This window comes from Trachypithecus francoisi, unplaced genomic scaffold, assembly GCF_009764315.1.
Source record: "Trachypithecus francoisi isolate TF-2019V2 unplaced genomic scaffold, Tfra_2.0 Lachesis_group2, whole genome shotgun sequence".
Classification (NCBI taxonomy): Eukaryota; Metazoa; Chordata; class Mammalia; order Primates; family Cercopithecidae; genus Trachypithecus; species Trachypithecus francoisi.
Genome location: NW_022681465.1, coordinates 10,493,264 through 10,519,049, shown reverse-complemented (window position 1 = coordinate 10,519,049; position 25,786 = coordinate 10,493,264). Strand labels below are relative to the sequence as shown.

The following is a 25,786-nucleotide window of genomic DNA, read 5'->3' as shown; positions in this document are numbered from 1 at the left end:
AGTGAATATTTTACCTGACAGAAGCGCCCGGGCACAGTGGTGGTGAGCACAGATCCATGCACGTGACTGCCATGCCCCACACATCCACGCTGCCCCTGGGGCTCCACAGTGCCAGTGAGAGCTCCCCACCAGAACCTGTGCCTCAACTGAAAATGTCCTTCCCTTCTTCCGTCCCTAACAAGACTCCCCTTCCTACAGGTCCCAGCAGGTGTGAAAAGGAGAAGAAAGAGCCTCCAGTTCCTTCTTTGGCCCCAACCTTAGTTTGCATTCTAATTCATTAACATTTTCAGGGCTGTCCTTGGAGATGGTGGTGGCAGTTCTCCTGAAATGCACCTGTGTTGTTCTTGCACTTTCTGTCACTTCTGCAGTGGGTCTCAGAAGTCAGATGGGTGGACTTACCTGCCCAGCCATGTGGAAGAAGGAAGGCTGTCATGTAGATGTCTACTCATGCATACCACCTCAAAATGAGGATTATACACTACAAATCAGCTCCCCTCTGACGTCTGAGTGGAAAGTTTCCACTGAGCCCTAATGCTCCCTAGAAGCATGTCACATCTTGCCCATGGAGGGGCCCCCCCAGAGCCCCATTCTGGTTACCCTTTTCGTACTGGAGGCCATGCCCTCCAGGTGCATCTCAGCTCGGAGAGGAATTCTCCAGGTCGTAGCTTGCTCTGTCCATCATCCAGCATCTGCCTCCTCACTTTGTAAATAACAAGGCATATGGATGTCTTCACTGGTGAGATTTTCTGGTGGTAAAGCATGTTATCTGGCTGCCCCATGGAAAGCAAAGGAAGCTGCCCCAAGGCAGGGGACCACCCCCCGCCGGGGAACCTTTGGGAGAAACAGGTGGGAGTGAGAGCTGTGGGCCTGGGGCCTAGTGCAGCACACACTGGACATTCCCCTTACTTCCTGCCCCTGCCCTTTCATTCCTCTCTGGAAAGGCTCATTCGCCAAGTTCACATAGATTCTGTGGTTCCCTATATGTCCTCAGGAACAGCTGTGGGGGAGCTCTCATCCCTGATGAGGATCAGTCTTGTGGAAGTCCTTCCTGTCAATAAGGACATACTTAGTTTTCATGTGGTTGCCACAGAGACCGGCCACATCAAAACAGAGACAGCCCACGTTTCCAGAAACCCATGGTGACCTGCTTTCGCATTAGCGTCTGGGAAACCTCACAGGTGTGGCCTGACGGCCTTTTGCTATTTAGGGAGCCCTCTGGGACCAATCTTCACCTCAGTCCCTAACCCAGCATCCCATACAGCTTGTGAACACCAAATGCCTGTTAGTAGAGAGGAGGAAGAAGGTGACAGTGATAAGAAGCAGAGATAAGCTCTTATGTCCCTCTAGCAACTGGACAGGCAGGAAAAGTAGGAAATGCTCTAGAGATTGTGCAAATGCTTCCTTATTTTCAGGCATGCTTGATACTTATAAACACCACAGACAGACAGACAGATAGGTAAGTAGGTAGGTAGGTAGGTAGGTAGATGTGAACAAATGTGAACCTGGAAGGGCCAGTCTTCCAATACAGATCCTTAGTGGCTCACTGGGTCCAGATTTTAAATAGAGCCAAGTGGCCATTTGCTGACTAGGAGTCATACAGGTACTCTGAATTTCCCCCAAAACCTGCACCTTTTTATCTTTGGGACTTTTAGAGCTCACCTGAACCAAACAACCAGGGCTCAGCTGTATCAGCCAATCAGAACTAAGCAAATTTCTTTTTTTTTTTCTTTTTTTTTCTTTTTTTTTTGAGACAGAGTCTCGCTCTGTCACCCAGGCTGGAATGCAGTGGCACGATCTCAGCTCACTGCAAGCTCTGCCTCCCGGGTTCACACCATTCTCCTGCCTCAGCCTCCCAAGTAGCTGGGACTACAGGCACCCGCCACCACGCCTGGCTAATTTTTTGTATTTTTTGTAGAGATGAGGTTTCACCGTGTTAGCCAGAATGGTCTCGATCTCCTGACCTCGTGATCCGCCCACCTCAGCCTGCCAAAGTGCTGGGATTACAGATGTGAGCCACCGCGCCTGGCCCCATTTTTTAAATTTGAATTAACAGACCTGATTGGGAACCTGGGTAGGAACTTTTGCTCTAAAACCCAAGCCTTCCTTTGTTCTTTGGAACATACCTTCATTTTATATTGGAGGCTGTGCCTTCCTGGTTTGCAAACTGTTCACTGAAATAAAATCTCTTTCCTCCAAATTCCTTTTTCAGAGAACTTTTGTTGACAGATAGATGATTGATTGATAGATAGAATGACATCTACATATGTATATATATAGTATGTGTGTGAATAAATGGATGAAACCAACTAATAAATAAACCACAATAAACCTTAGGGCTCTGAATATTAATTTACCCAAGAGAGACGCAGTCACTAGAGATCAGGGCATCATGAATAGTCAATATCAGGGAGTGAGTGAAGACTCTAATTAGTGGCTCACAGTACATTTTCTCGAAACCCAAACTTTAGGGGACTTTGATGCTGGTCTATACCACAGCCTGCCCTACTGTGCTCCATGCTATTCTAATACTCTGCAGTGTTTGCTATAAACGTGGGTGAAGGTAGGGCTGTTGGGTTGAATGTAAGTGTCCTAACTCACTAGCTGGTTTTGAAAAGTAAACAGAATTGGTTATGGGTTTAGTTTTCTGCCTATTTGACCCTGCTCTTTTTTTTTTCTTTCTTTTTTTTTTTTTTTTTTTGCTAAGTCTGGAAAAGGCCCAAGTGCTTGGTATGATCTGAGGAGGGGCCTTAGGAGGGCTTGCAGAGCTAGCATTTCCAATCAGGTAGCAGCTGAATTTGCAGATCCAGAGACCACTGAGGACACTTACTGTGTCAGCCTGCCTGGCTGGCAAGTAGCTGTACTCTCAGCTCACCAACTCCCTCCCTTGCTGTGTGTGGGAAAGGTGGATTAAGGACATAATTCCTGGTGAATCTAGCCACAGAGGAATCAGAAAGCCCTCCTCTATCATGCAGTGTCCCTGACTTGAGCCCACACTGTGCGTGGTTCTCCCAGGCCATGCTTTGACTCTTGCTAGATGCATAGCTCCATGACTAAAAGATACCTGGCTGGAAAGTATCCTCATTACAAGTTAACTCTGGCATCTCTCTGATTCTGTTGCTGGTTCTGCATGAAAACATCCTAGTGACAGCTGATCCCATTGAAGGTCAGCCGCCTGTGCTTCCGGAGATGGAAGTAGACTCAGACCAGATGAGTTTCCTGGTATTGGATTAGTGTGTGCGTCCTTCTAATAGGAATTCCATTGACAGTTGTCTTGTTGGATTTTTTCTACCTACATGATCATTTTCCTTTTTAGAGCCATCATAGTTTTATCCTATTTAAAATACATACTTTGTACTTTGAACCATGGACACCCACCTCCCAAAAATGATACCATTTATAATATGACCCTTGAGCCTGAAGATTGCATTTCAAAATATAGACAATTAATAGAGTGATTTTTAAAGCACCTGTCTAATCAGCATTAAGCAGTCACCAGCACCTCCCCATAATTGAAATTCCCAAGAATGACTCTAAAGCATGGATGTGTTCGGAATCAGAGATGGAACTATTTTTAGGGTAAATGTTACATACTGAAATCAAGCAACATGTAAAGTTTTTAATACATAGATGATCGTTATACAGACTAATCATCATACCAATTGTCCTCAGACCCTACTGGACAGCCACACGTCTCTCTGTTGTAACGAGCTAACCATGTAATAAAGCATGGTGAGCAGGCACTTCCTAGGGCAGTGCCAGGAGCGTTTCTGAATCCTGCAAAGGACTGTGTCCAATGCCTGATCTAGCGTCTTTAGAGGGGGCCCACCTACAGCCAAGGTCTCCCAATGGTGTAGGTTGGCTTCCCCCCAGTATCTTCCATGTTGCCGTGTAGTTAAACATGCATACTTTTTTTTTTTTTTTTTTTTTTGTTGAGACGGAGTCTCGCTCTGTCGCCCAGGCTGGAGTGCAGTGGCCGGATCTCAGCTTACTGCAAGCTCCGCCTCCCGGGTTTACGCCATTCTCCTGCCTCAGCCTCCCGAGTAACAGGGACTACAGGCGCCCGCCACCTTGCCCGGCTAGTTTTTTGTATTTTTAGTAGAGACGGGGTTTCACCGTGTTAGCCATGATGGTCTGAATCTGCTGACCTCGTGATCCGCCCGTCTCGGCCTCCCAAAGTGCTGGGATTACAGGCTTGAGCCACGGCGCCCGGCCACATGCATACTTTTTTAAAAATTTGCCTCTTGCCTTTAACGATAACCTACATTCTTCCTAAAAGTTATCTTCTCTGGAACATTTCATTAAGTAAAGGAAGCAGCCATTTTTGCTGCTTTATAGTGTTTGAATTGTTCAGGAGTGGAGATGGGAGTGGAGGTGGATAGGGATTCCCACTCTTTGGTGCTAGGGGAACCTTTTCTCATAGTAATGTCCTCAAACCCTGCCCCATGGCACCGTGCAATGCTTAGAACAAAGGAGTGAGGAAACTCAAGGTGGGCACGCTGGCATTCTTCAAAGAAGCCCTGAGAAACTCTGAAATTCCCCAGACTTGAAAGAAATGAGAGAGAGAGAAAGGATGTGTTATGCTTTAGAGGACAAAAAGCAATGACTAGACTGTCTTTACATAGGAAACTAATTCATTACTTATCGCCACTAAACATGAGCTTGTCAGTGGAGGTCTGTTCCAAACACAGTGAATACACTATTTTATTTAAACTCCCTATTCTACAAAGTAGGAATCATTCCCATCTTACAGATGGACACTGAGGCTTTGAGAGGCTGCTCATCTGAACTGAGATTTGACCCCAGAACCATCTGTTTTCTAAGCCCAAGCCCTCAAACATGCCATGACACTGCTTTTGTCTGTGGTTCTGAATCGCCTCTGACTCCTGTAGAGATGGCAGCAGAATGTCTGGGATTTCTACACCAGGCTGAGGCCTCCCCCTACCCCCTACTCCCTCCCTCACTGTCAGGAAGCGGTGCCTGGGCTGTGCCCCTCAGATGTGGTTGCTCCTGTATATGTGATGAATGTTGAGACTCTCAGTGGCGCAGGACCATCAGTACGTATTAAATCCATAAGATGTAAGAAGGATAATTAACACTTCCTGTCATTGTTTCCCCTTCTTTGCATCCGGGGAAAGAGGTAGAATAAGGAAGAGCAGGAGGAGGGGGAGGGAAGAGCCACACGCCAAACGCTGAGGTGGTCTGGGACGGGAAGAGTGCTGGGCCCACAGGAGCTTTCTGGAGCTGTGTCTAGAGGGAAAATGAAGGTTCCCACCTGTTTAAACTAGACGCCCAGTCTGTGGCTTTCACACTGCATGCAGAGTGTGGAACACGTCATCTACTGATGAGCCCTGTTCACCCGACACACTCAGAACTTGGGGTTTTAGCCTTTCCTAATTAAAAAAAATCTCTGTGAAGTTTTGACATCTGGATCAACAATTAGCCAACTATCTGTGGGTGGAATGCTACCTGGAGGGAAATATTTCAGAACCCCCAAATGACAGCATCCTTCCCACACAGACCCAGACCTGGCCCAGAACCAGAAGAAAGGTTGGGGTGAGGTTTTGTCCTGAAATCACAGTGTCCTGGAAGCAGTAGGTCTGAGGAAGGGGCAGATTGCTGTCCCAGCCTCTTCACTGAAAGATTTGAAGACTCTGATTCCAGTCGTATGAAACCACCATCTCACTGCAAAGAAGGTGCTGTTAGACCAGTGCGAACTCAAGTATTCTCCCCTAGAAGAGCACCTCTGGCTGTGCCCTTTTGAAACATACTATAAATTTCATATATCAAATTTAGAAGGAATTAGGTTCCAGGTTATTTTATCTCGGGTTTAGAATTGTGTTTGCAGCGCTGGAGTTGAGTTTTATATACCTTTGGTCGGACTCATGTGACAATTAGCCACTCCTGGGGAGAAGGGGCACCTCGTGTCCAGGTGCCAGCAGCCCTTGCCCACAGTGCCCGGCTGGGTTCCATTTCTCCTCGCGGTGGCCGAGCTGGCTGGAGCCTTCACGGGCTGAGAGGACCAGCAGTGCCATCTTGTGGGAATGTTGTCAGTGCTGAAGCCAGGCTGAAGGAGGGCGACGGCTTCAACTGTCACACTCTGAAGAAGGACGTTACCCAGAAATGCCTGGGTGCAGTCGAGTGAGACGTTTCCCTCTGCTCACCAGCCATGCTAATTATTATTTTGCTGTCCAGAAAATTAATAGCCCAAATAAATTAAGACCAAGCCAAGAAGGTATTTCAAGAACTAAAAATGGCAGGAATGGATTTGTTTTCCATCAACTTACTAGGAAATGTTTAAAAAGTCACCCCAGGTGGGAATATATTTTCCATAAACTCTGGAAGTGCAAAGCTACAGATTCCGAGCAGAGTCAAAACAAGAGTTTTGGAATTTGTTTCTAGGCTGCCCTGCAGGCTCCGTGCTTTCCTGAGGAGAGTGGACGAGGAGACTGCTTTTCCCAGTCAATGAGCGCGTGTGCTGGGCCGCAACCTAAGTCACCCCTTCATCTGTGCATGAGAAAGGCCCCCAGCCCTATTCACTTTGTGCGGGCAGAAGCTGATCGAGGGTGCCCCGTCCTCCCACTGCAGGGCTCTAGCGTCGTGTCCTCTCTGTTACACACATGCTAAGCGCACACTGAGACTACCTTTTATCAGCACACAGTGGGCGAGGACCAGGGGCCTCTTCTTCTGCACTGACAGAGGGTTGGATTTGAGGTGCAGTTCTCAAGGTCATTACCCTAGAAAAGCAGTCTCTTTGCCTTCCCTCCTCAGGAAAGCACAGAGCCCACCAGGCAGCCTAGAAGCAAATTCTGAAACTCTATTTTGACCCTGTTTCGAATCTGTTGCTTTCTGCTGTGTGTGTGTGTGTGTGTGTGTACACATGTATACAGTCACCTAAGGAGGTAGGGTCTGTTACTGTCCAGTTTTATAGACAAGGAAACTTAAGCCTCAGAAAAGCCAAACACTAGCTCACCAGCTTGTCCCTGGCAGTCAGGATTTTAACCCAGATCATCCAACACCAGAGCCCACATTCATGGTGTCCATTTGCCACTGTCCCTCCTTTCTGTGGTTCTGAATCGTCTCTGGAACTGTCGGCTGCCTCTGAATCTGTTGGATGGTTTGAAGCCTCCCCTGCATTTTGTTCCCGAGACTGAGGAATAGAGTCGTCTGAAATGGTGGAGATCTCAGCAACCCAGCCGAAGAGCACAGCCCTTGCGCTTCCTCCCGGGCTCTGCCCCCAGGACCCCAAGCAAGATTCCAGCCTCTCTGAAGCACCATTTCTTCCTCCATGAAATAGAACATCGCCTGCCGAAGGAACTCAGATGAGCGAATGATTTATGTGGAAGTGCTTTGTGTGATAGTTAAATGCTAGAGACATAAGTGATCATTTTTCAGGAAAAAAAAAATCCACTATCAAGTCAGAAAGTAAATCTTTAGGTAGATTTGAATATATTGTACTGTCTGGTTGAATAAAGGACTCTCAGGTTACATTTAGATTGTTTAGCTTAAAACTCGGCGTCTCTAAATCATACACAGAAGACAAGCTAAAACTTGAGGCTGCTAAGCCCTTTAAAATGAGGGGACTGGGCTTGGGGCCAAGATTACGTGCCCCATACGGCCCTCGTTCCCAGTCTGGTTCCCAGCACTTACCACTGTGCAACCCTCAGGCAAATGACCAGCCCTTTCTGATTTACCATTCTAATCTGTGAAATGGACAGCTCCTGCCTCCCAGGACCAAGAGAGTTAGATACAGCACTTCTAAGGGGAGCGCCTAACTCAGCAGCTGGTCCATAGTACATAGTGGTGATTGGTAAACAGTAACTTTTATCACCAGAGATCATTTCTATCCTTTAGGGAAAATAGAGCCCCAATGGCTTATTAAAGGCCATGTGTCCCTGCCTTGTGTGTACACACTTCCCACTGATAGAGTACATTTACATGAAGAGGAGACAGCATTTGCAGAGGATAACTTGAGTAGACTTCCATGAACCCAGGTCAAAACTAACATGAAAATGATTCTGTTACATACAGCTCCCCAGTAATGCCTTTGCTGCCATTTTGATTACTTTCAGCGGGATCAGAGACTTGACCAGATTCCCAGTTTCACTACTACTCTGTGCACAGGTGTGTGTGTATGTGTGTGTGTGCATGTTTCTCCCCATCCCAGAATGCTCCTACCCTAATCCCTACCAGGATGCTTGGGAAGGAAGAGGCTGACCAGTCAGATGCACATCGGACCCCTCGCTGTTGCACAGAATCCTATTTTGTGGTGAAGAAGGGCACTACATTTTTCCAAGAGTGCAGAAGCTCCCCCAGGGTTAAGGGAAGAAGGGTAAGGACCCCACAAAACTAGCTCTGGTGAGCCAGGCTGGAGCAGGGCAGCAGATACAAATTACTTTGTCCACAGGTTGCCTATCAGTAGCAATCCTGTTTGAAGATTATTAACAATCAGTCCTTTTGGGACACCCGGATTCATTTTCTGGCTGACCTGCTCTCTGTAGCCCAGGAGAAAGTATTATTGCAATATCGGTGTCCTGTGGGGACTGAGTAGCTACATGTGGGGTGTCACGTACAGTTCTAAGCAAAACTCTAGAAACCACACCGGAACGCAGTTGGGAAAATAGCTGAGAGAGTGAAGGAATTTGAAATCATGCCTTTGAGTCTGGGAAAGGGATGTTCTGGGGGCTTGTGGTCACCTTCAAATATCAAAGGGCTGTCCTGTGGAAGAGTCGTTAGACTTGGGATGGGCGCTGGACTAAGTGCAAGAAGACAGAATCCGGGCCCCTGGGAGACATCCAGGCGGCCCCCACTGAAGTCCCTCCAGCTGTCGACTGCAAAAGGATGAAGGTGTAGATTGCAGCAGCCGTCTGTCTGGTAGGGAACCTCCTGTCCAGCCCTGACTCACAGAGCGCATCGCTTTACCCCTCTCAGAACTGGCACAGAAACCACGCTGTCAGAGCCCCGCGATGGCGAGGGAGGGAAATGAACGTTAAGTCTTCTCAATTTTTATATGAGTTACGTGTTGGGATGGCAGTAATTTGAATATATTGAGTTAAATAGTTGCTGTATGGGAGTTTAGGGAAGTTTTAAAACTATGAATTTGGGTTTCTCCGCCCTTTCCACATGCCTTTAAAGATGAGACCACCAAGCTCAGTCTTGATGAGATCTGCATTCTGCAGGGTTGCTCCCTCGCTAAGCGTCTCTGGCACTTCATCTGCCTGTCTGCAGTTTCCACAGAGTGCCAATACGGTGTAAATCTTCTTCATTAAGAAAATTTAGAAAATAGGAAATAGTGAACTTCTGTTAAGGACAAAGGGTCCTTTTCAGAGTTTGATGTGGTCCTTACCAGATGGACAAGAGAGACCCACGTGCACGCACAGCAGGTGGCTGCTTAGTCTGGGTGTGAAAAAGCTGCAGTTTCTGCTAGTGTATAGGAAGTGTTATCTGGATTCTAATCCTGGCTAATTCTGCCTGGCTTGCAGTTCCTTTACATTTAAATAAGTGTGATTTTTAAAGTCTGGAAAGGCCTGAGGACACGGGGCGGGCAGGGTTGATAGTTTTCACTCTCTGTTTCCTGAGAGAAAATAATGTTGCATCTTCAAAACAGCATCTGTCAGAATGATTTTCATCAGATCAAATAAATCCTCAAAGCAGCTATCATACTTTATAGACTTGAGAAATGCAGGTTATACTTGGCATGGAAGCCTAATGGCATTTAAAATAGGCATGTTTTGCCTGTACAGCCTTACACCCAGACTCTTGACCGGGGTTTCTCGCTTGTGAGATTTTGTTCAAGCTACCATATCTCAAAGAGTTTAGTAACTGTTTTTACTATATGAACATCATAAATAATTATTTGCCAATTTAACTTACTGTTAATTATAGTTGGAAAAAACGACTGGGCTCTGAAGCCTTTGGGCCAAACTTGATGGAAACCTTCAGCAGCATACGCTGCGTCACGGGGCGAGTGACGTGAAGATACATACTGCCGCTAGACATCCTGGAAGAGGCCTGCCTTTTGCCATCTTTTCATGGGCAGCTGCCATATGTCCTTACAGCCAATTATGGCCTTTTCAGTTTTCGAGGAGAGACTTTTGGGGGAGGACTTTTGGTTCATAAAGACCTTTAATGATGAATGATCAATACAGATTGATACTTATTATTCTGCAGCAGGGAAGCTTATTCTTAAAAATTAGTTGCTAAATCTAAACCACAGTACGATACCTCTTCACACCCATTAGAGTAGAGCCTTTATCCGAAAAATAAAATAAAACAGAAAACAAGTGTTGGCAGGGATTTGGGGAAATAGGAACCCGTATCCGTTGCTGGTGGGAATCTAAAATGGAATAGCCGCTGTGGAAAACGGTGGTGATTCCTCAAAAAGTTAAACACAGAATTACCATATAACCCAGCAATTCCACTTCTGAGTTACACACAAAATAATTGGAAGCAGAAACTCGAGCACATATTTATATACCCACGTCCATAGCTGCACCATTCGCAGCAGTCCGGGTGTCCATCAGCAGACAAATGGATAAGCACAATGTGATCTCTCCATACAGCGGAATGTTATTCAGCCTCAAAACGGAATTCCCACACATGCTGCCACATAAATGAACCCTGACAGTACTATACGAGATGGAATAAGCCAGACACAAAAAGACAAGTACTGTATGATTCCACTTAACCTGAGATCCCTAAGATAGTTAAATGCATGGTGATGGCCAGGGACTGGGAGGAGGAGAGAATGGGGAGCTAGTGTTTAACAGGGACAGACTTTCTGTTGGGAATGATGAAAAAGTTCTGGAAATAGATAAAGGTGATGATAGCATAATATTATGAATATACTTAATGCCACTGAGCTGTATACTTAAAAATGGCTAAAATGGTAATAATTTGTTTGTAATTAGTTGCTGAGCTGGCTGGGGTTTCCAAACGAAGTTAGAAGAGAGGAGAGAGAGCTTGGACTGTCTAGGAATAACGTTTGCCTGGAGCAGACCAGAGCTAAAGGAGACCCCTCAGTCTGGTGTCCTGTCACTTCCCACCGAGTCGCCTCTTGGGGCTTGATAAGACTTTCTCACGAAATACAATTCTTGAATATCGTGTAAAAAGTGCAGTCTTAAAGCAAGGACCTCACCTGCGGAAGTGCTGGATACACAGGGTTCTTTCTTTCAGTACCTTATTTCTTACCGGCACCAAACAGATGGGGGCACTGAAGAACAGCAGTGCAGGATGAAGTCTCAGGTCTTCGTGTGGCTCTTCCCCAAGTTAATTGGGTGGAATGCACACTGTTATGGTTGTGCCCCCAAAAGACTGCTCTGACCTAAGCTCTGACCTAAGCCACTGAGTGACTTTCCCTGTTCCTGCTCTTCAGCTCAGAGTCAGCCCTCAAGGTGTGCACGAGGGTAAGTTCACGGCCTTTCCATCCTGAGTCCCTTTGACTGCAGCGCCGGACCCTCAGTCTTGCCATCACTCAGCCAAGTCGCCAGCACCACATCCAGCAGAATGACTAGCCACTTTGTATAGGATGTAGCACAAAGCACACCAACCCCTGGCTTATCGCCGCACCCGGCGGGCCTCACCTCACCCCCGACCACCCGATGGCTGGCAGAGGCACATTTCTTATGCTGAGCCTAGCATGATTTTCACTGACATGCCCTGTCTTTATGAGCAGAATCCAGCAAGCCACGAAAGCTCAGATGATTCAGTCATGGCTCACCACATAGGATCTATCTCTGTAAAATTTGGGGTTTTGCAAGGACAGCGCCATCTGTAAATGCCTCCCGTGGACTCTTAGAATCTGCAACCTGCAACCACTGCCCTGGACGCTCCTGGAATGAGCTGGGACTGTAGGGGGAGGGTCATTCTTACTCCTGGGGGTCTCCCTTAGCCCCCAGGGTCTCCATGGCCATTCAGCAGTTGTGATGGGACAGTGTCCTTGAGCAGCTCATGTGGGAGTGAGGTGCTAAATGTGGGTTTAGGAAAGGAAACAGCATGAACTGGGAGTCAGAGGCTGGGTTCTAGGCCTCGACTTCCATGTGTGTTTTCCAGCACTCAGGCTAGAGCAGAGTGGTCATGATCTCATATCATCACTGTTCGTACACATTTCCCCTGGGACATACTGGAGGCATAGAACCCCACCCTTGTCGTGATCAATACAGGAGATGCCCAGAGGACATCATCTCTGAGGAGCACCGAGGGCAGGGAGGAAGGGTGGGTAGATCCCTGGGTTCCAGACATCCGTCATCAGTGCACACAGGGGACCAGTGCTGGAAACAGACTCCTGATGGCCAGGTCCCCAGAGAGCCTCACGTGGTAGCTACTACATAATGGGACTGGGCTCAACCAAGGAGCCTGTCAGGAACACCCACCATGGAGTCCTCTCCAGGCTGGCACCCTGATGCTGGACAGCCCCTCTGCATCCTAGAGTTCCATCCACTTCTGCAAAGGGTGGCCTACTCACAGTGTAGACCACCCTCATTGCTGGGGGTCTCCTTTAGCCCCCAGAGTCTCCATGGCCATTCGGCAGTTGTGATGGGACAGTAATTCTGTGCTTGTGTCAGTCTTTATAAATACACACATACAGTAATACAGAATTACAAGTGATTTTAACTTTTTTTGCTTGTCTGCTTTTCAATAATGAATATGTACAGGCAGACCTCAGAGATATTGCAGGGTCTGCTCCAGACCACCATAATAAAGCAAATATTGCGATAAAGTGAGTCCCACAAACTTTTTGGTTTCACAGTGCACATAAAAGTTTTGTTTACACTCCATTGTAGCCTATTAAGTGTACAGTAGCATTACGTCTAGCATTACATCTAAAAAACAATGTGCATACCTTAATTTAAAATTAAAAAACAATTTAAAATTCTGTATGCTGATGATCATCTGAGCCTTCAGTGAGGCTCAGTCTTTTTGCTGGTGGAGGGTCTTGCCTCAGTGTTGATGGCCGCTGACTGATTGGGCTGGTGGTTACTGAAGGTTGAAGTGGCTGTGGCAGTTTCTTAAAATAAGACAACAGGCCGGGTGTGGTGGCTCACACCTGCAATCCTAGCACTTTGGGAGGTCGAGGCGGGTAGATCACTTGAGGCCAGGAGTTCAAGACCAGCGTGGCAAACATGGCGAAACCCCATCTCTACTAAAAATATAAAAATTAGCCAGCCATGGTGGTGTGCGCCTGTAATCCCAGCTACTCTGGAGGCTGAGGCATGAGAATCTTTTGAACCTGGGAGGTGGAGGTTGCATTGAGCAGATACAGCACCACTGTACTCCAGCCTGGGCAACAGAGTGAGACTCTCTCCCTCTCTCAAAAAAAAAAGACAGCAATGAAGTTTGTGACATAGATCAACTCTTCCTTTCAGGAAAGATTTCTCTGCAGCATGCGATGCTGTTTGATAGCATTTTACCCATGGTAGAACTTCTTTCAAAAATGGAGTCAGTCATCTCAAAGCCTGCCACTGCTTTATCAATTAAATTTATGTAATATTCTATATCCTTTGTTGTTATTTCAACAGTGTTTACAGCATCTTCACCAGGTGTAGATTCCAGCTCAAGAAACCACTTTCTTTGCTCATCCATGAGAAGCAACTCCTCATCCTTGAGGAGTTGAATCACTAGATTGCAGCCATTCAGTTCCATCTTCAGGCTCCACTTCTGATTCTAGTTCTCTTGCTGTTTTCACCACATCTGCAGTTACTTCCTCCAGTGAAGTCTTGAACCCCTTCAAAGTTACCCATGAGGGTTGGAATCAGCTTCTTCCAAACTCCTGTTAATATTGATATTTTGACCTCCTCCCATGAATCATGAGTGTTCTTAGTGGCATCTAAATTCTTTCCAGAAGGTTTTCAATTTACTTTGCCCAAATCCACCAGTGGAATTACTTATTTCTTAAATAATAAGACTTGAAAGTCGAAATTACTTGTTGATCCATGGGTTGCAGAATGAATGTTGTCTTAGCAGATATGAAAACAACATTAATCTCCTTGTATACTTGGTCGTGGGTGGCCAGGAGCATTATAAATCAGCAGTAATACTTTGAATCTTTTTTTTGAGCAGTAGGTCTCAACAGTGGGCTTAAAATAAGCAGTAAACCTTGATGTAAACCGATGTGCCACCATCCAGGCTCTGTTATCCCATGTATAGAGGACACACACACAGTAGATTTTACGTAATTCCCAAGGGCCCTAGGATGTTTGGAATGGTAAATGAGCATTGGCATCAAATTAAAGTCATCAGCTGCATTAGTTCCTTATAAGAGTCAGCTGTCCTTGGAAGCTTTGAAACCAGTCATTGACTTCCCCTCTCTAGCTATGAAAGTCCTAGATTACATCTTTTTCCAATAAAAGGCTGTTTTGTGAACATTGAAAACCTGTTGTTTAGTGTAGCCACTTTCATCAATGATCTTAGCTAGATCTTCTAGAGAATTTGCTGCAGCTTCTTCATCAGCAGTTGCTACTTCACCTTGCACTTTTGTCTTCTAGAGATGGCTTCTTTCCTTAAACTTCATGAACCAATCTCTGCTAGTTTCCACCTTTTCTTCTGCAGCTTCCTCACCTCTCTTAGCCTTCACAGAACTGAAGGAGTTAGGGCCTCGCTCTAGATTAGACTTTGGCTTAAGGGAATGTTGCAGCTTGTCTTCTATCCAGACCACTCAAACTTTCTCCGTATCAACAATAATGCTCTTTTACTTCCTTGTCACTCACGCCAGTTCTCACTGGAGTAGCATTTTTAATTTTCTCCAAGAACTCTTCCTTTGCATTCACAACTTGGCTATTTGGTAGAAGAGACCAGCCTGTCTGAGCTTCCGACTTGTCTTCCTCACTAAGCTTGGTCATTTCTAGCTTTTGATTGAAAGTGACAGACATGCGACTCTTCCTTTCACTTGAACACTTCTAGGCCATTGTAGACAATTGTAGAGTTGCTAGTTGCCCTAATTTCAATATTGCTATGTCTCAGGGAGTAGGAAGGCCTGAAGAGAAGAAGAGAGACAGGGAATGGCTGGTCAGTAGAACTGTCAGAACACATGCGACAAGTGTTGATTAAGTTTACCATCTCATATGGGCACAGTTCATGGTGCCCCAAAATAATTACAATAGTAACATCAAAGATCAATGACCGCAGATCACCAAAACAGACATAATAATAACGAAGATGGATGCCCATAGTCTTGCTTATGCAGAGTTGCCACAAACCTTCAATTCCTAAAGAAACACATTACCTGTGAACTGCAATAAGCCGATGCCATAAAACAAGGTATGTGTGTATATGTGTGTGTGTGTGTGTGTGTGTGTGTGTGTGTGTAGAGGGGAGGGTGTTTACCTATATATGTACATAATTACTCAAGCTTCCTCAGCCACCTTTTAGGGCTCAGTTTGATAGGGAAGCTAATTCCCTTTATTATGCATGTATTCTTACTAGATTGACTCTCTATGGATGACATTTTTATCAAGTTTCTGGAGTGGGGTGATCTCCTGTATTTCCGCCTTTGAGAGCCTCGACAGATTAAAAAGCAAGTAAGACATGGAGACAGTGAAAGCCACTGTGCACTCCTGCTGCGGAAAGACGGCTGTGCCTTGTTCAAGATGATACTATATGATTTGCTACCAGAGTGGGGCCATCCCTGCTTCAGGCTGTTCATAGATGTTTAAAAGAACATTCCAAAGGACTTTAAGAAACTTTGTGCTGCCATTTCTGTATTCCTTTCCAAATATTTTATAAAATGTTAGAATTCAGACCACAGTTCCTGAGCTTTGGATGCAAACTTCTTGGCCTGAATCCCTGGAAGCCCTCCCCTGTGGGTGGCATCAGGCACCACAGCAGGGTGTGCTTTAAGAATCTAAATGAATTCAGTTACACCACGTGGCAGGACTTAAACTTGAGCTGAGCTTATTCATCTCTGGCCAGCTATTAATCCTATAGGTAAATCATACACATAAAGGAAGGGGAAGAAAATCCACCCTTGGTGACCATACAACAAACACTAAATAAAACCAAGGTCATGTATGGGGTATCTCTGTGCTGCTTCGTAAAACTTGAAATTTCTTTTATTTTTTTTGCGACGGAGTCTTGCTCTGTCGCCCGGGCTGGAGTGCAGTGGCCGGATCTCAGCTCACTGCAAGCTCCGCCTCCCGGGTTCACGCCATTCTCCTGCCTCAGCCTCCCGAGTAGCTGGGACTACAGGCGCCCGCCACCACGCCCGGCTAGTTTTTTGTATTTTTAGTAGAGACGGGGTTTCACCGTGTTAGCCAGGATGGTCTCAATCTCCTGACCTTGTGATCCGCCCGTCTCGGCCTCCCAAAGTGCTGGGATTACAGGCTTGAGCCACCGTGCCCAGCCAAAACTTGAAATTTCTTAATCTCACAAAGTAACAGAAATTACTTGGGGGAATTTCAGGTGTTTTTGGTAAACTCTTTGGGGAAGTAAATAGTCAGTGAACTTTCTGAATGCTGGGACTTTTGCCTGCAGCAAAACAAAGCTAAGACAAGTGGATTCCTTAAAAAGACTACCAGCAGCAGAGGAGAAGTAGAGCTGGGAAGAGACAGGCTGGGGAGCTCAAGGGATAAATTCTACCCCCTCTGCCCAGCAGGGCTGGCCTTAAGCAAAACTGAGCCAAGAGGGAGACGCTTCCTCTCCACCTACCTCCATGAGTGTTCCAGATCGATCGTGCTGTCCCAGCTGGGCTGACCTTGTATTCACCTCCTGTTCTTGGGTGCCTGTACCTAAGAGTGGTGCCTGTACCTTGGTGGAGGCATTTTGGAAGTGCACACACATTGTCCACTACCTTAAACTGTGTCCTGATGTTTTTAAATTATGGCACACGTAGCCAACAAAAATAAATGTACAGAAGAGTATATAATTACATGGAGAGATGCTTACCATAGTCTTAGTTCAGAAGGCAGATTACAAAACAGTATGACTATTTTTGTAAGAAAAAGGTTAATAAGAAGAAAAGCACGTACATCTATCCATAGAAGGAAAGCCTGGAAGGATAGCGCCGTGTTAACAGAGCGTGTTTTCAGGTGGTAGACCTTCTGGTGATTTGAGCCTGTTTGGGCTTGTCTGTTTTTTCACACTGAGCTGTATTGCTTTGGTACTGTATCCATTCCCTCAATACTCCACAGTTTGGGTGAGCTCAGTGTGGGTTAACATGTCAAGAGGTGACAAGTTTCCCAAGGACCTTATATTTGTAATGCTCGGGGATTGATGGGGGACGGGAGGTTTGTGTTGGCTCTGGAATCTCCCCTGTGAGGATTGCTGGAAGGGGAAGCCCAGGGTTGAGGAGGCAGTGAGAAAGTCTGCAAGTCCACACCATGTAAAGCTACTTCTCCCCTGCTTTAGCGAAGCGCCTGTTTCATGATCTCATTAAATCAAAAGAATTGGGCTTGCCCACAGTTAAAATGTGTTGATTTAACCAAAAAACAAAAATAGGCTGGGCACGGTGGCTCATGCCTGTAATCCCAGCACGTTGGGAGGCCAAGGTGGAAGGTTGGCTTGAGACCAGGAGTTCAAGACTAGTTTGGGCAACATAGCAAGACCCTGCTTCCGCAAAGATAAAACAATGAGCTGGGTGTGATGATGCACGCCTGTTGTCCCAGCTACTCGGGAGACTGAGGCAGGAGGATCACTTGAGTCTAGGAGTGGAGGCTGCTGTGAGCTATGATCGTGGCTCTGCATTTCAGCCTGGGTGACAGAGACCCTGTCTCTAAAAAAAGCACAAATAGGAAGTGCTTGTAGGCAATTCACTTGCAGTTGGCTGCAGTCTCTTTCTCTCTCGTACTTGGAGCTGAACTAGCCTCAGAAGAAGAAGGCTCCCGAGCCCTGTAGTGTGGTCATTACAACAAATAATGCAGAGAAAGAGATTTGTTCCCCATTCCGCCTCCACGCCCTCCAGCCTGGCTCTGCCACTGTGTCCCCTTTTTTGGACTATTTTGTTAAATCTGCCTTTTCCCTTCTTGTTTTCCAGTCCACCTAAACCCACTGTGTTCATCTCTGGGGTCATTGCCCGGGTAAGTCTGGGAGCGTCTGCAGTGGGTTTGAGGCCTTTGCATGGCAGCATGGAGTCTCCCGGTTCCTTCTGGTTTTATTAAACTCTACCTGGAATAACCCAGCACCACTGCTCATCTCATCTGTGGCCATGGCTCTCTTGGTTGCCGCATTTCCCCAGAGGGTGCTTCTGCAGACCCCAGGCCAGACTCACAGTTTGGGTCACATCCTTTACCTTTCCAGAGCCGCCCTTTGGTGAGACCCAACATTGTGACTTAAGCACAGGCCTCCCACCAGTAAACCCATCAGCGAACCCCCGCCAGCGAACCCCCGCCAGCGAACCCCCGCCAGCAAACCCCCGCCAGCGAACCCCTGCCAGCGAACCCCCGACAGCAAACCCCCGACAGCAAACCCCCGACAGTGAACCCCCACAGTATTGCCGTCCACAGGGCTGCTGTTCTCAGGACATTCACTTTCTTAGCAGTGGATGCCTGAAGAAAGTTCCAGTGTTGGGGACAGCCCACTGTTGGTGGAACTGTGACCACAGCCAGCCAACCTGCCAGCCAGAGAAATGTGGCTCCAGCCTGCTCGTGTGGGCCCCCCTCTGGCCACACCCACAGTTGGCACAGAAGCCCATTGATCCCTCTGGAAAATAGCGGGTCCCTCATGAGACTGGGCAGGCCGAACCTGGCTCTGTCTTGTAGGCGCCCTGTGCATTTCCTTCCCGGCCAGCGCCCCAGGCCTGGCTCACAGCTGTGGTGGCACATCTGAACTTCAGATCCTGGATTTGGTTCTGTCCTACCCCCAATGTAAGTAGTCACAAATACAAATGTAGCAGAAGAAAGCCTCCAGCATCCAAGTCAGTTCTGTGGGAGTCGCGTGTTCCTGTGTCTCACAGCATGGGACAGAGCCAGTAAGCATTCTTGCTGTCCTGCCAGTGTGTGGGCCTCAGTGCCACCTGCCATTCCCCGGTTCTGATGGCCTGGGCCCCCCACCACCCACAGGGGACAGGCTTCCACCTTCCTTGACCCATTCACAGTCCGTGCCCTCCCTGCACGGACACTGGTGGGCGCTGGCTTAGGGTTTCCTCATCCACGAACCCCATGCTTCCTGCAGGGTCGTTGGTGGGTGCTGGCCTGAGGCTTCCTCACACATGAATCCCATGCTTCCTGCAGAGATGCTGGTGGGTGCTGGGCTGGGGCTTCCTCACATACAAACTCCCTGCTTCCCTCAGGGACGCTGGTGGGCGCTGGCCTGGGGCTTCCTCACATACAAACTCCCTGCTTCCCGCAGGGACGCTGGTGGGCACTGGCCTGGGGCTTCCTCACATACAAACCCACTGCTTCCTGCAGAGATGCTGTTGGGTGCTGACCTGGGGACCGCCTCACCCATGAACCCCATGCATCCTGCAGAAACGCTGGTGGGCACTGGCCTGGGGCTTCCTCATCCACGAACCCCATGCTTCTTGTTGATCAACCTGAGCTTTCTGTGTATCCTGACAGGGTGACAAAGATTTCCCCCCGGCAGCCGCGCAGGTGGCTCACCAGAAGCCACATGCCTCCATGGACAAGCATCCTTCCCCAAGAACCCAGCACATCCAGCAGCCACGCAAGTGAGCCTGGACTCCACCAGCCTCCCCCGTGGCCCTGGCTCTACTGTACTTGGTATTTCCCTGACAGAGAAAACCAGCACTTTCTCCCAAATCCTGCTCTGCTGGGAAATCTAAGGCAAAACCAAGTGCTCTGTCCTTTGCCTTACATTTCCATATTTAAAACTAGAAACCGCTCCAGCCCAAACCTTGTTTATGGTGAGTCCGGTTGGATGTCGTTTGAGGAGGATTGCGCCCCTAGAGGTGCCATTAGCAGAATTTGCCAAGATCTGAGAAAAACTTTTAGCTTTAGTTCTATTTCAGCAGTTGCCTGACGTCCTTGTCTGTGGTCTTAAAAACAAGAAGGCACACATTTGAGAGGATGAGATTAAGGTTGGGGAAAAGCTCAGCCATTGCATGCTTTTTAGTATTGGGACAATAAAATCTTAACACCTGCGGGAAAGTAAGAAATAAGGGAATGAGTTTGGGCGGCCCCTCAGAAAGACCCTTAGAGGCAGGGAAGAGCAACGCCAAATTCCCCTCCCTTGTGAGATGGGGGATCCTGTGCAGGCTGATGAGGCACCCATGAGAAAAGCCAAAAGGCAGAGCGAGACTCCGTTTCAAAAAGAAGAAAAAAAAAGCATGCATCTTAGAAATAGCCCCTCAATTCCAAGAGTCAACATGCCAAAACATGAGGCTGGAGGCAGGTAGCTCCGAGGGAGGACTTCTGGTATGAGATCTCGGCATGGCAAGCCCAACATCGCCTCAGCCCAGACAGGCTCCACCAGGAGATCAAGCAAAGCTGGCCTTAAGGAATCACCTCCTGAGCCACTTCAGAGTTCTGGAAGTGACCACGGACCAGGGTGGAGGAATAGACTTCTACTTCATTCTGGGACACTTGAACCAGAGAGTTGAAAGCTTAGAAAGACCAGATAAGAAACCTGCCCCTTGTCTCCCTAGGGACGTGAGACACCACATTCCATTTGTGCTAGAAAAACCTGTCCACCGATGGGTCTAACTGCTCCAAACGCCTCCCACCCCATGTGCACAGCTGCCTGGGTCCATCGTCACTTGCGTGCATCAGGTTGTCCTCCGATTTTTAGATGAATTTCCTGCCTAGAGATGTCCTAGTCTGCTCGCTGGCTGGTGGCAGTAGAGTACCCTGCATCTCCGAAAAGCCAGAGGGTTTGCGTCCTCAGACGAAACTCCAGAACAGTGCTTGTGGAGGGCCGGACTGTCCTGCTCACCCACAGCCGATCTGCTGCAGGTCAGCAACCATGCCATGAGCAGCTGCCATCACCAGCCTTTCTGGTACTGTTCAGTTCACGTCTGCCTGCTGGTGAGGGCAGAGGCAGACCTGGTCAGACCCAGTGCCCGTCCTCCCTGAGGGAGCACAGCACAGCCCCACACTTGAAAGGCAGTGTCTGGTTTCCCATCTAATCAACTTAAGGGAAGCCGGCGTGTACCCTTCAAGACCCTGTCGCCACCTATTTCCTCATCAGTTTGGTATAAACTGAGGGTGGCTTTTAGAGACCCAAGCTTGGTCAGCAGCACTGCCGTGGAACACCCCAGCAAGCACCTCCCAGCCTGCCTTTCGGAGTAGCACCCACGAGGGGATGCCGCGCTCCAGCAACACCAGGTCAGGCCCGTGCAGACCCCTGCCCCTGCCGTTGCAGAAATCCAGAAGCATGCTGAATGCTTCTCAGTCTTCAGCCGGAGGGAGGGCTGTTATTCCAGAGGTGTGCTTTTTATGTACTTTTAGCTAGATCTGGCATGCATCTGTGGGCTTTAGATCATTAAATCCAAACTGTTTGCCTAAATGAGTGTATCAGTTGTTAACTTCAAGAGTATTGATGATTTATAATAAAGCTCCTGCATTTCTCTCCAGCTTTGTTTTTTCTTGTAGATCAGAGATTCCCTTTTATATTTTACCAGGGTTGCCAGATGGTTTCAGTAGAAACACAAATACCCATACGTGTGTACATGATGGGTGTTTTCAAACCTTATTTTCCAGATACAGAAGTCGAACTCTTGGACACCTGGTGAGTCGAGTCTAATTATCTACTTAAAATGTCATAACATGGAAAAGCTTAATACCATTGATTAAAGCATATTACTTGGGCCCAGCAGCTGGCCTGTGCCAGGTAGGCCCTTTGGGAACAGATGTAAGAGAGAATGATTAATAGTAAGCCCAGGGGTGACGGTGAGCAGCTTTTGATGTACAAGACATTTGCCTTAATCAGAAGGTGTCCTGTAACCCTTGTGAGAAAATAATCACAACTATTACACTGGCGATCCAGAATCAAATCGGAATGTGAGTGGGAGGGGCCTGAGGTTTTCTCACCCAGGGCTGTATTTGTCAGGGAGCACCAGAGGGAGCACCAGGGGCCACATTCACAGCCCCAGCTTGGGTGTAGCTGGAGTCTACACCTCCAACAACCCTGGCCTTGTCTGGTGTTGCCTCTGAAGCTGCTGCTTGTATTCCTGCCTCCTGTCTCCCATGCTAAGCTGAGGACAGAAACCAGGGGCATACTCATTTTCTGTCACTAGACAGAGCCCATTCTCAGTAAATACATGGTGGTGGCCAGAAATGCCAAGCATCCAACAAACATGGAACAGAACCACCCCCAGGGCTCTCCACATCATTCCTGAGCATCATTATCCTGTGTCAGTTTTCTATTGCTACCTTAACAAAGTCACAAATTAAGCCACAAACTGTGTGGCTTAAAACAACAGGAGTGTGTTCTCTCACAGTTCTGGAGAAGTTTGAAATCAGTGTATTGGCCAGGCCACACTCCCTCCGCAGGCCCAGTGGGACTTCCTGGCCTCTCCCAGCTCCTGGTGGCTGTGGCCATCCTTGGCGTCCCTTGGCTTGTGGGCAGCATCACTCCGGTCTCTGACTCCGCCGTCACATGGCCATCCCCTGTCTGTGTGTCTGTCTCCAAATATCCCTTGTTTTCTGAGGACACCGGTCATTAGATGAATGCCCACCCTATTCCAGTATGACCTCATCTTCACTAATTACATCTGCAGAGACTCTGTTTCCAATTAAGGTCACTTTCAGAGGCACTGGGATTTAGGACTTCAGCATATCTTTTGGGGGAACGTCATTCACCCAAGAACATCACCCATGTGCCGAAAAGGCAGAAACCTCACTCCCAGCTCACACCATTTGAAGAACAGTTCACTTAGTGCATTGCTTTTCTGCAAAAACTCTGCTGGGAGAACCTTTACCTGCTGCAGGTTTCTTGATACAGCATCTCTGGCCATACAGCAGCCCAAGCCTGGCTGCAGGAAGTACAGAGAAAAGACTGGAAGCAGAGACATAAAGGGACGGGACCCTCGGCTGCAGAGGCTGCCTGTTTCTGGGTCCAGTGGCTGTGGGATCACTTGCTGTCACATGTGTCCTCAGCCCAGAGAGTCACAGTGTTGCCACTGTGCTCCGTGGACGGTGGTTATACCATTTTACAGGAGGAAAGACTGAAGCTCAGGGTCCAGTGTCAAAGCCACTGTTAGTAGATGGCCAATAAGCACATCAAAAGATGCTCAACGTCTTTAGTCACCAGGGAGATGCAGATCAAAGCCACAATGAAATACCACTTCACCAAGATGGCTAGAACCAGAAAGTCAATGACACAAGGGTACTGACGGGAATGCAGAGAAATTGGAACTCGTACAATGCTGTTGGGAGTGCAAAATGTGCAGCCACTTGGGAAAACAGTCCCATGTGAAAAAACAGTGAGAAAAACAGTTCCTCAAGTGAGAAAACAGTTCCTCATACAATTAAACATAGAGTTATATGACCCAGCAATCCAATCCTAGGTATATACACCCAAGAAAAATGAAACGACATGTCCATGCAAAAATGTGTCAACAAATGATTATAGCAGCATTATTCATAATAGCCAAAAGGAAGAAACAACACAAATGTCCATCCACTGAAGAATGAATGAACAAAATGTATAGCCACATAGTGGAGTACTACTCAGCCATGAAAAGGAGTGAAGGACTGATAACACACAACAACATGGATAAACTTTGAAAACATCATGCTAAGTGAAAGAAGCCAGTCACCAAAGATCACATGTGTGATGTCATTCATATGAAATGTCCAGAACAGAGAAATCTATAGAGACAGTGCTTGCTTAGGGCTGGTGTTGGGGCAGGGGGAGTAGGAAAGTGATGGCCAAAGGGTACAGAGTCTCTTCTTGAGGTGATGAAAATATTCTAAAATCAACCATGTGAATACTTGCACATACCCATGAATATGCTTTTTAAAAGCCATTGAACTGTACACTTTAGGCGAATTGTGTAGTATGGGAAATATATCTCAATAAAGATGTTTCTTTAAAAGTCACTGTTAGCAAGTGGCAGAGCTGAGGCTTGAATCCAGATCATTCTGATCCCACAACACATCACGCCTCACCCAACCATGGTCTTGGGACTAAATAACAGAAAACACAGAATGTGGTTTGATGTGAAGGGCAAGGGGGTCAAGAGCATGCTGCGGTTTCAAGGCTGGATGGCCAGGATATTGGGGAAGGTGTTAAGAAAAGCCAGCATGAATGGAGGAGGAATTAATGTGGGAAGCGAGAGACCATTGCGTGCAGAGTCCAGTGTGCCCACGTGGCCTCCAAGCAGAGCTACTGTGCAGGGCTTTGACAGCGTGAGACCGAAGCTTGGAGGGATGCCAGGACTGGAGAGTCATCTGGGATCCATCTGTGTGGAGATGCTGATAAAGGCAGGGACTCAGTGATGGAGAGGCCGTGGAGACACACCGAAGGCATGAGTGCAGAGGTGCCAGGTGAGGGAAGGTTGGAGAGGCACACCAGCACACACAAGGTCATGAGTGCCAGGGACTCTGGCAGATGGGACACAGGGAGCTGCAGACAGGCGACTGCATTCCATCACCCTGTGGCCCTAGAGCAGGGGCTTCTGGTAGGTGGAGAGATGGAAGTCAGATTTCACAAAATTAGGAGTGGAAAAGTTTGCCTATAATGGGAAGCTGTAGGTAAGACCCTCACTGGAGGAGAGGGTAGGTTTGAAGAAGAAAGGTTGTTTTTAGCCTGAGCTAAAGGAAGACTTGAACATACTTGTGGGGAAAGGCTCCAGAGTGATTTAAGGCGTAAGAAAGAGAACAACTGCACGATGTTCATTGACAGCAGAGGTCCTGGGGTCTCACGGAGGGCAAGCTCATGAGCCAAAGCAGGGAGGTCACCTTTGAGGGGAGGCGAGAGGGACAGAAGTCAATGTGGACACAGGAAAGTCACACTGAAGTTGGGAAGAGGACAGCAGAGAGCACCCACTGCAGATGCACAGCCAGCCTCAGCAAACCTATGAGAAAGCTTCTGCAGGATAGGGCGCTGAGAAGATCGGGATGTTTGAGACGCAAGGCCACTAACAAATTATTCAAAAGAGTACTGAGCCTGGAAAGACTGAGCTGAGACAGAGGAGAGTGGATCTGTAGTGGAATTGATGCATCCAGTCTTAGGACTTTCTCTAACCATAACCCGGGGAGCTTGGAAGAGGTAGAGACTCCCTGCAGTCAAGTGTGGGGATTAGCATGGAGCCAGAGCATGGCCATGGGCCAGAAGATCAAGAGTGCTTCCCGCAGTGCCCGGAATCACCGAGCCTAGGGCCCAGCCTAGGGGACAGGGATTGCTGACTAACACCAGGTGCTCTTTCTGTGCAGGCGTGCATTACTGTGCTGAGCCATAGACGTGCACCATCTGCCCCAGGAGATGGATCCCCATATCATCATAACCATTTACAAGGTGAGAAAACTGACGCTTGGAAGACTTGGGACTTGCACACAGGCAGTGTCACTCTAAAGGCTTATATTCAATTACCAAACAAACCTTACCACCTGCTAGCCCAGAAGGGATAGATAACCATGGAAAGGGCAGCTTGGGGTTCGGAGGGAGGGAAGAGAGACTGGCAGTCAGAAACTCAGGGGAGCTAGTCAGCAGGACAGCAAGGAGCCATTTGAGGAAAGTCGAAGAAATGAGAGACCTGGAAGGGTCAGTGTGGATGCTGAGACCCCAGAGACTATGAAACTGGTGCTGAAATCCTCAGGGAAACAGCACATCCCAGGGGTGATTAGATGATAGCAGTCAGGACCAGGAAAGGATGAGCTTAAACAGAAGGCACAAAACATGGAGAAAGGAGACCTGTGAGGAGGACAAATGCTGACCTGAAACCCCCCACAGGGAGCAA

The 25,786-nt window shown here is 47.7% G+C and overlaps 1 protein-coding gene across 2 annotated transcripts in view; it reads left to right on the top strand.

Annotated features, from left to right (window-relative positions):
• The window catches only part of DAP (death associated protein), a 76,548-nt gene extending 55,091 nt beyond the window's left edge, over positions 1–21,457 (top strand). Inside the window, exons 3-4 of one of the 2 annotated variants that reach the window (XM_033178802.1) lie at positions 17,963–18,005; positions 19,485–21,457. In XM_033178802.1, the coding sequence (XP_033034693.1) occupies positions 17,963–18,005; positions 19,485–19,598 (157 nt within the window). In that variant the 3' untranslated portion in view covers positions 19,599–21,457. Of the gene's footprint in view, positions 1–8,190; positions 8,366–17,962; positions 18,006–19,484 lie in introns of those variants that run through there. The other variant, XM_033178801.1, reaches the window with a different exon arrangement.
• The last annotated feature ends 4,329 nt before the right edge of the window (positions 21,458–25,786 follow it).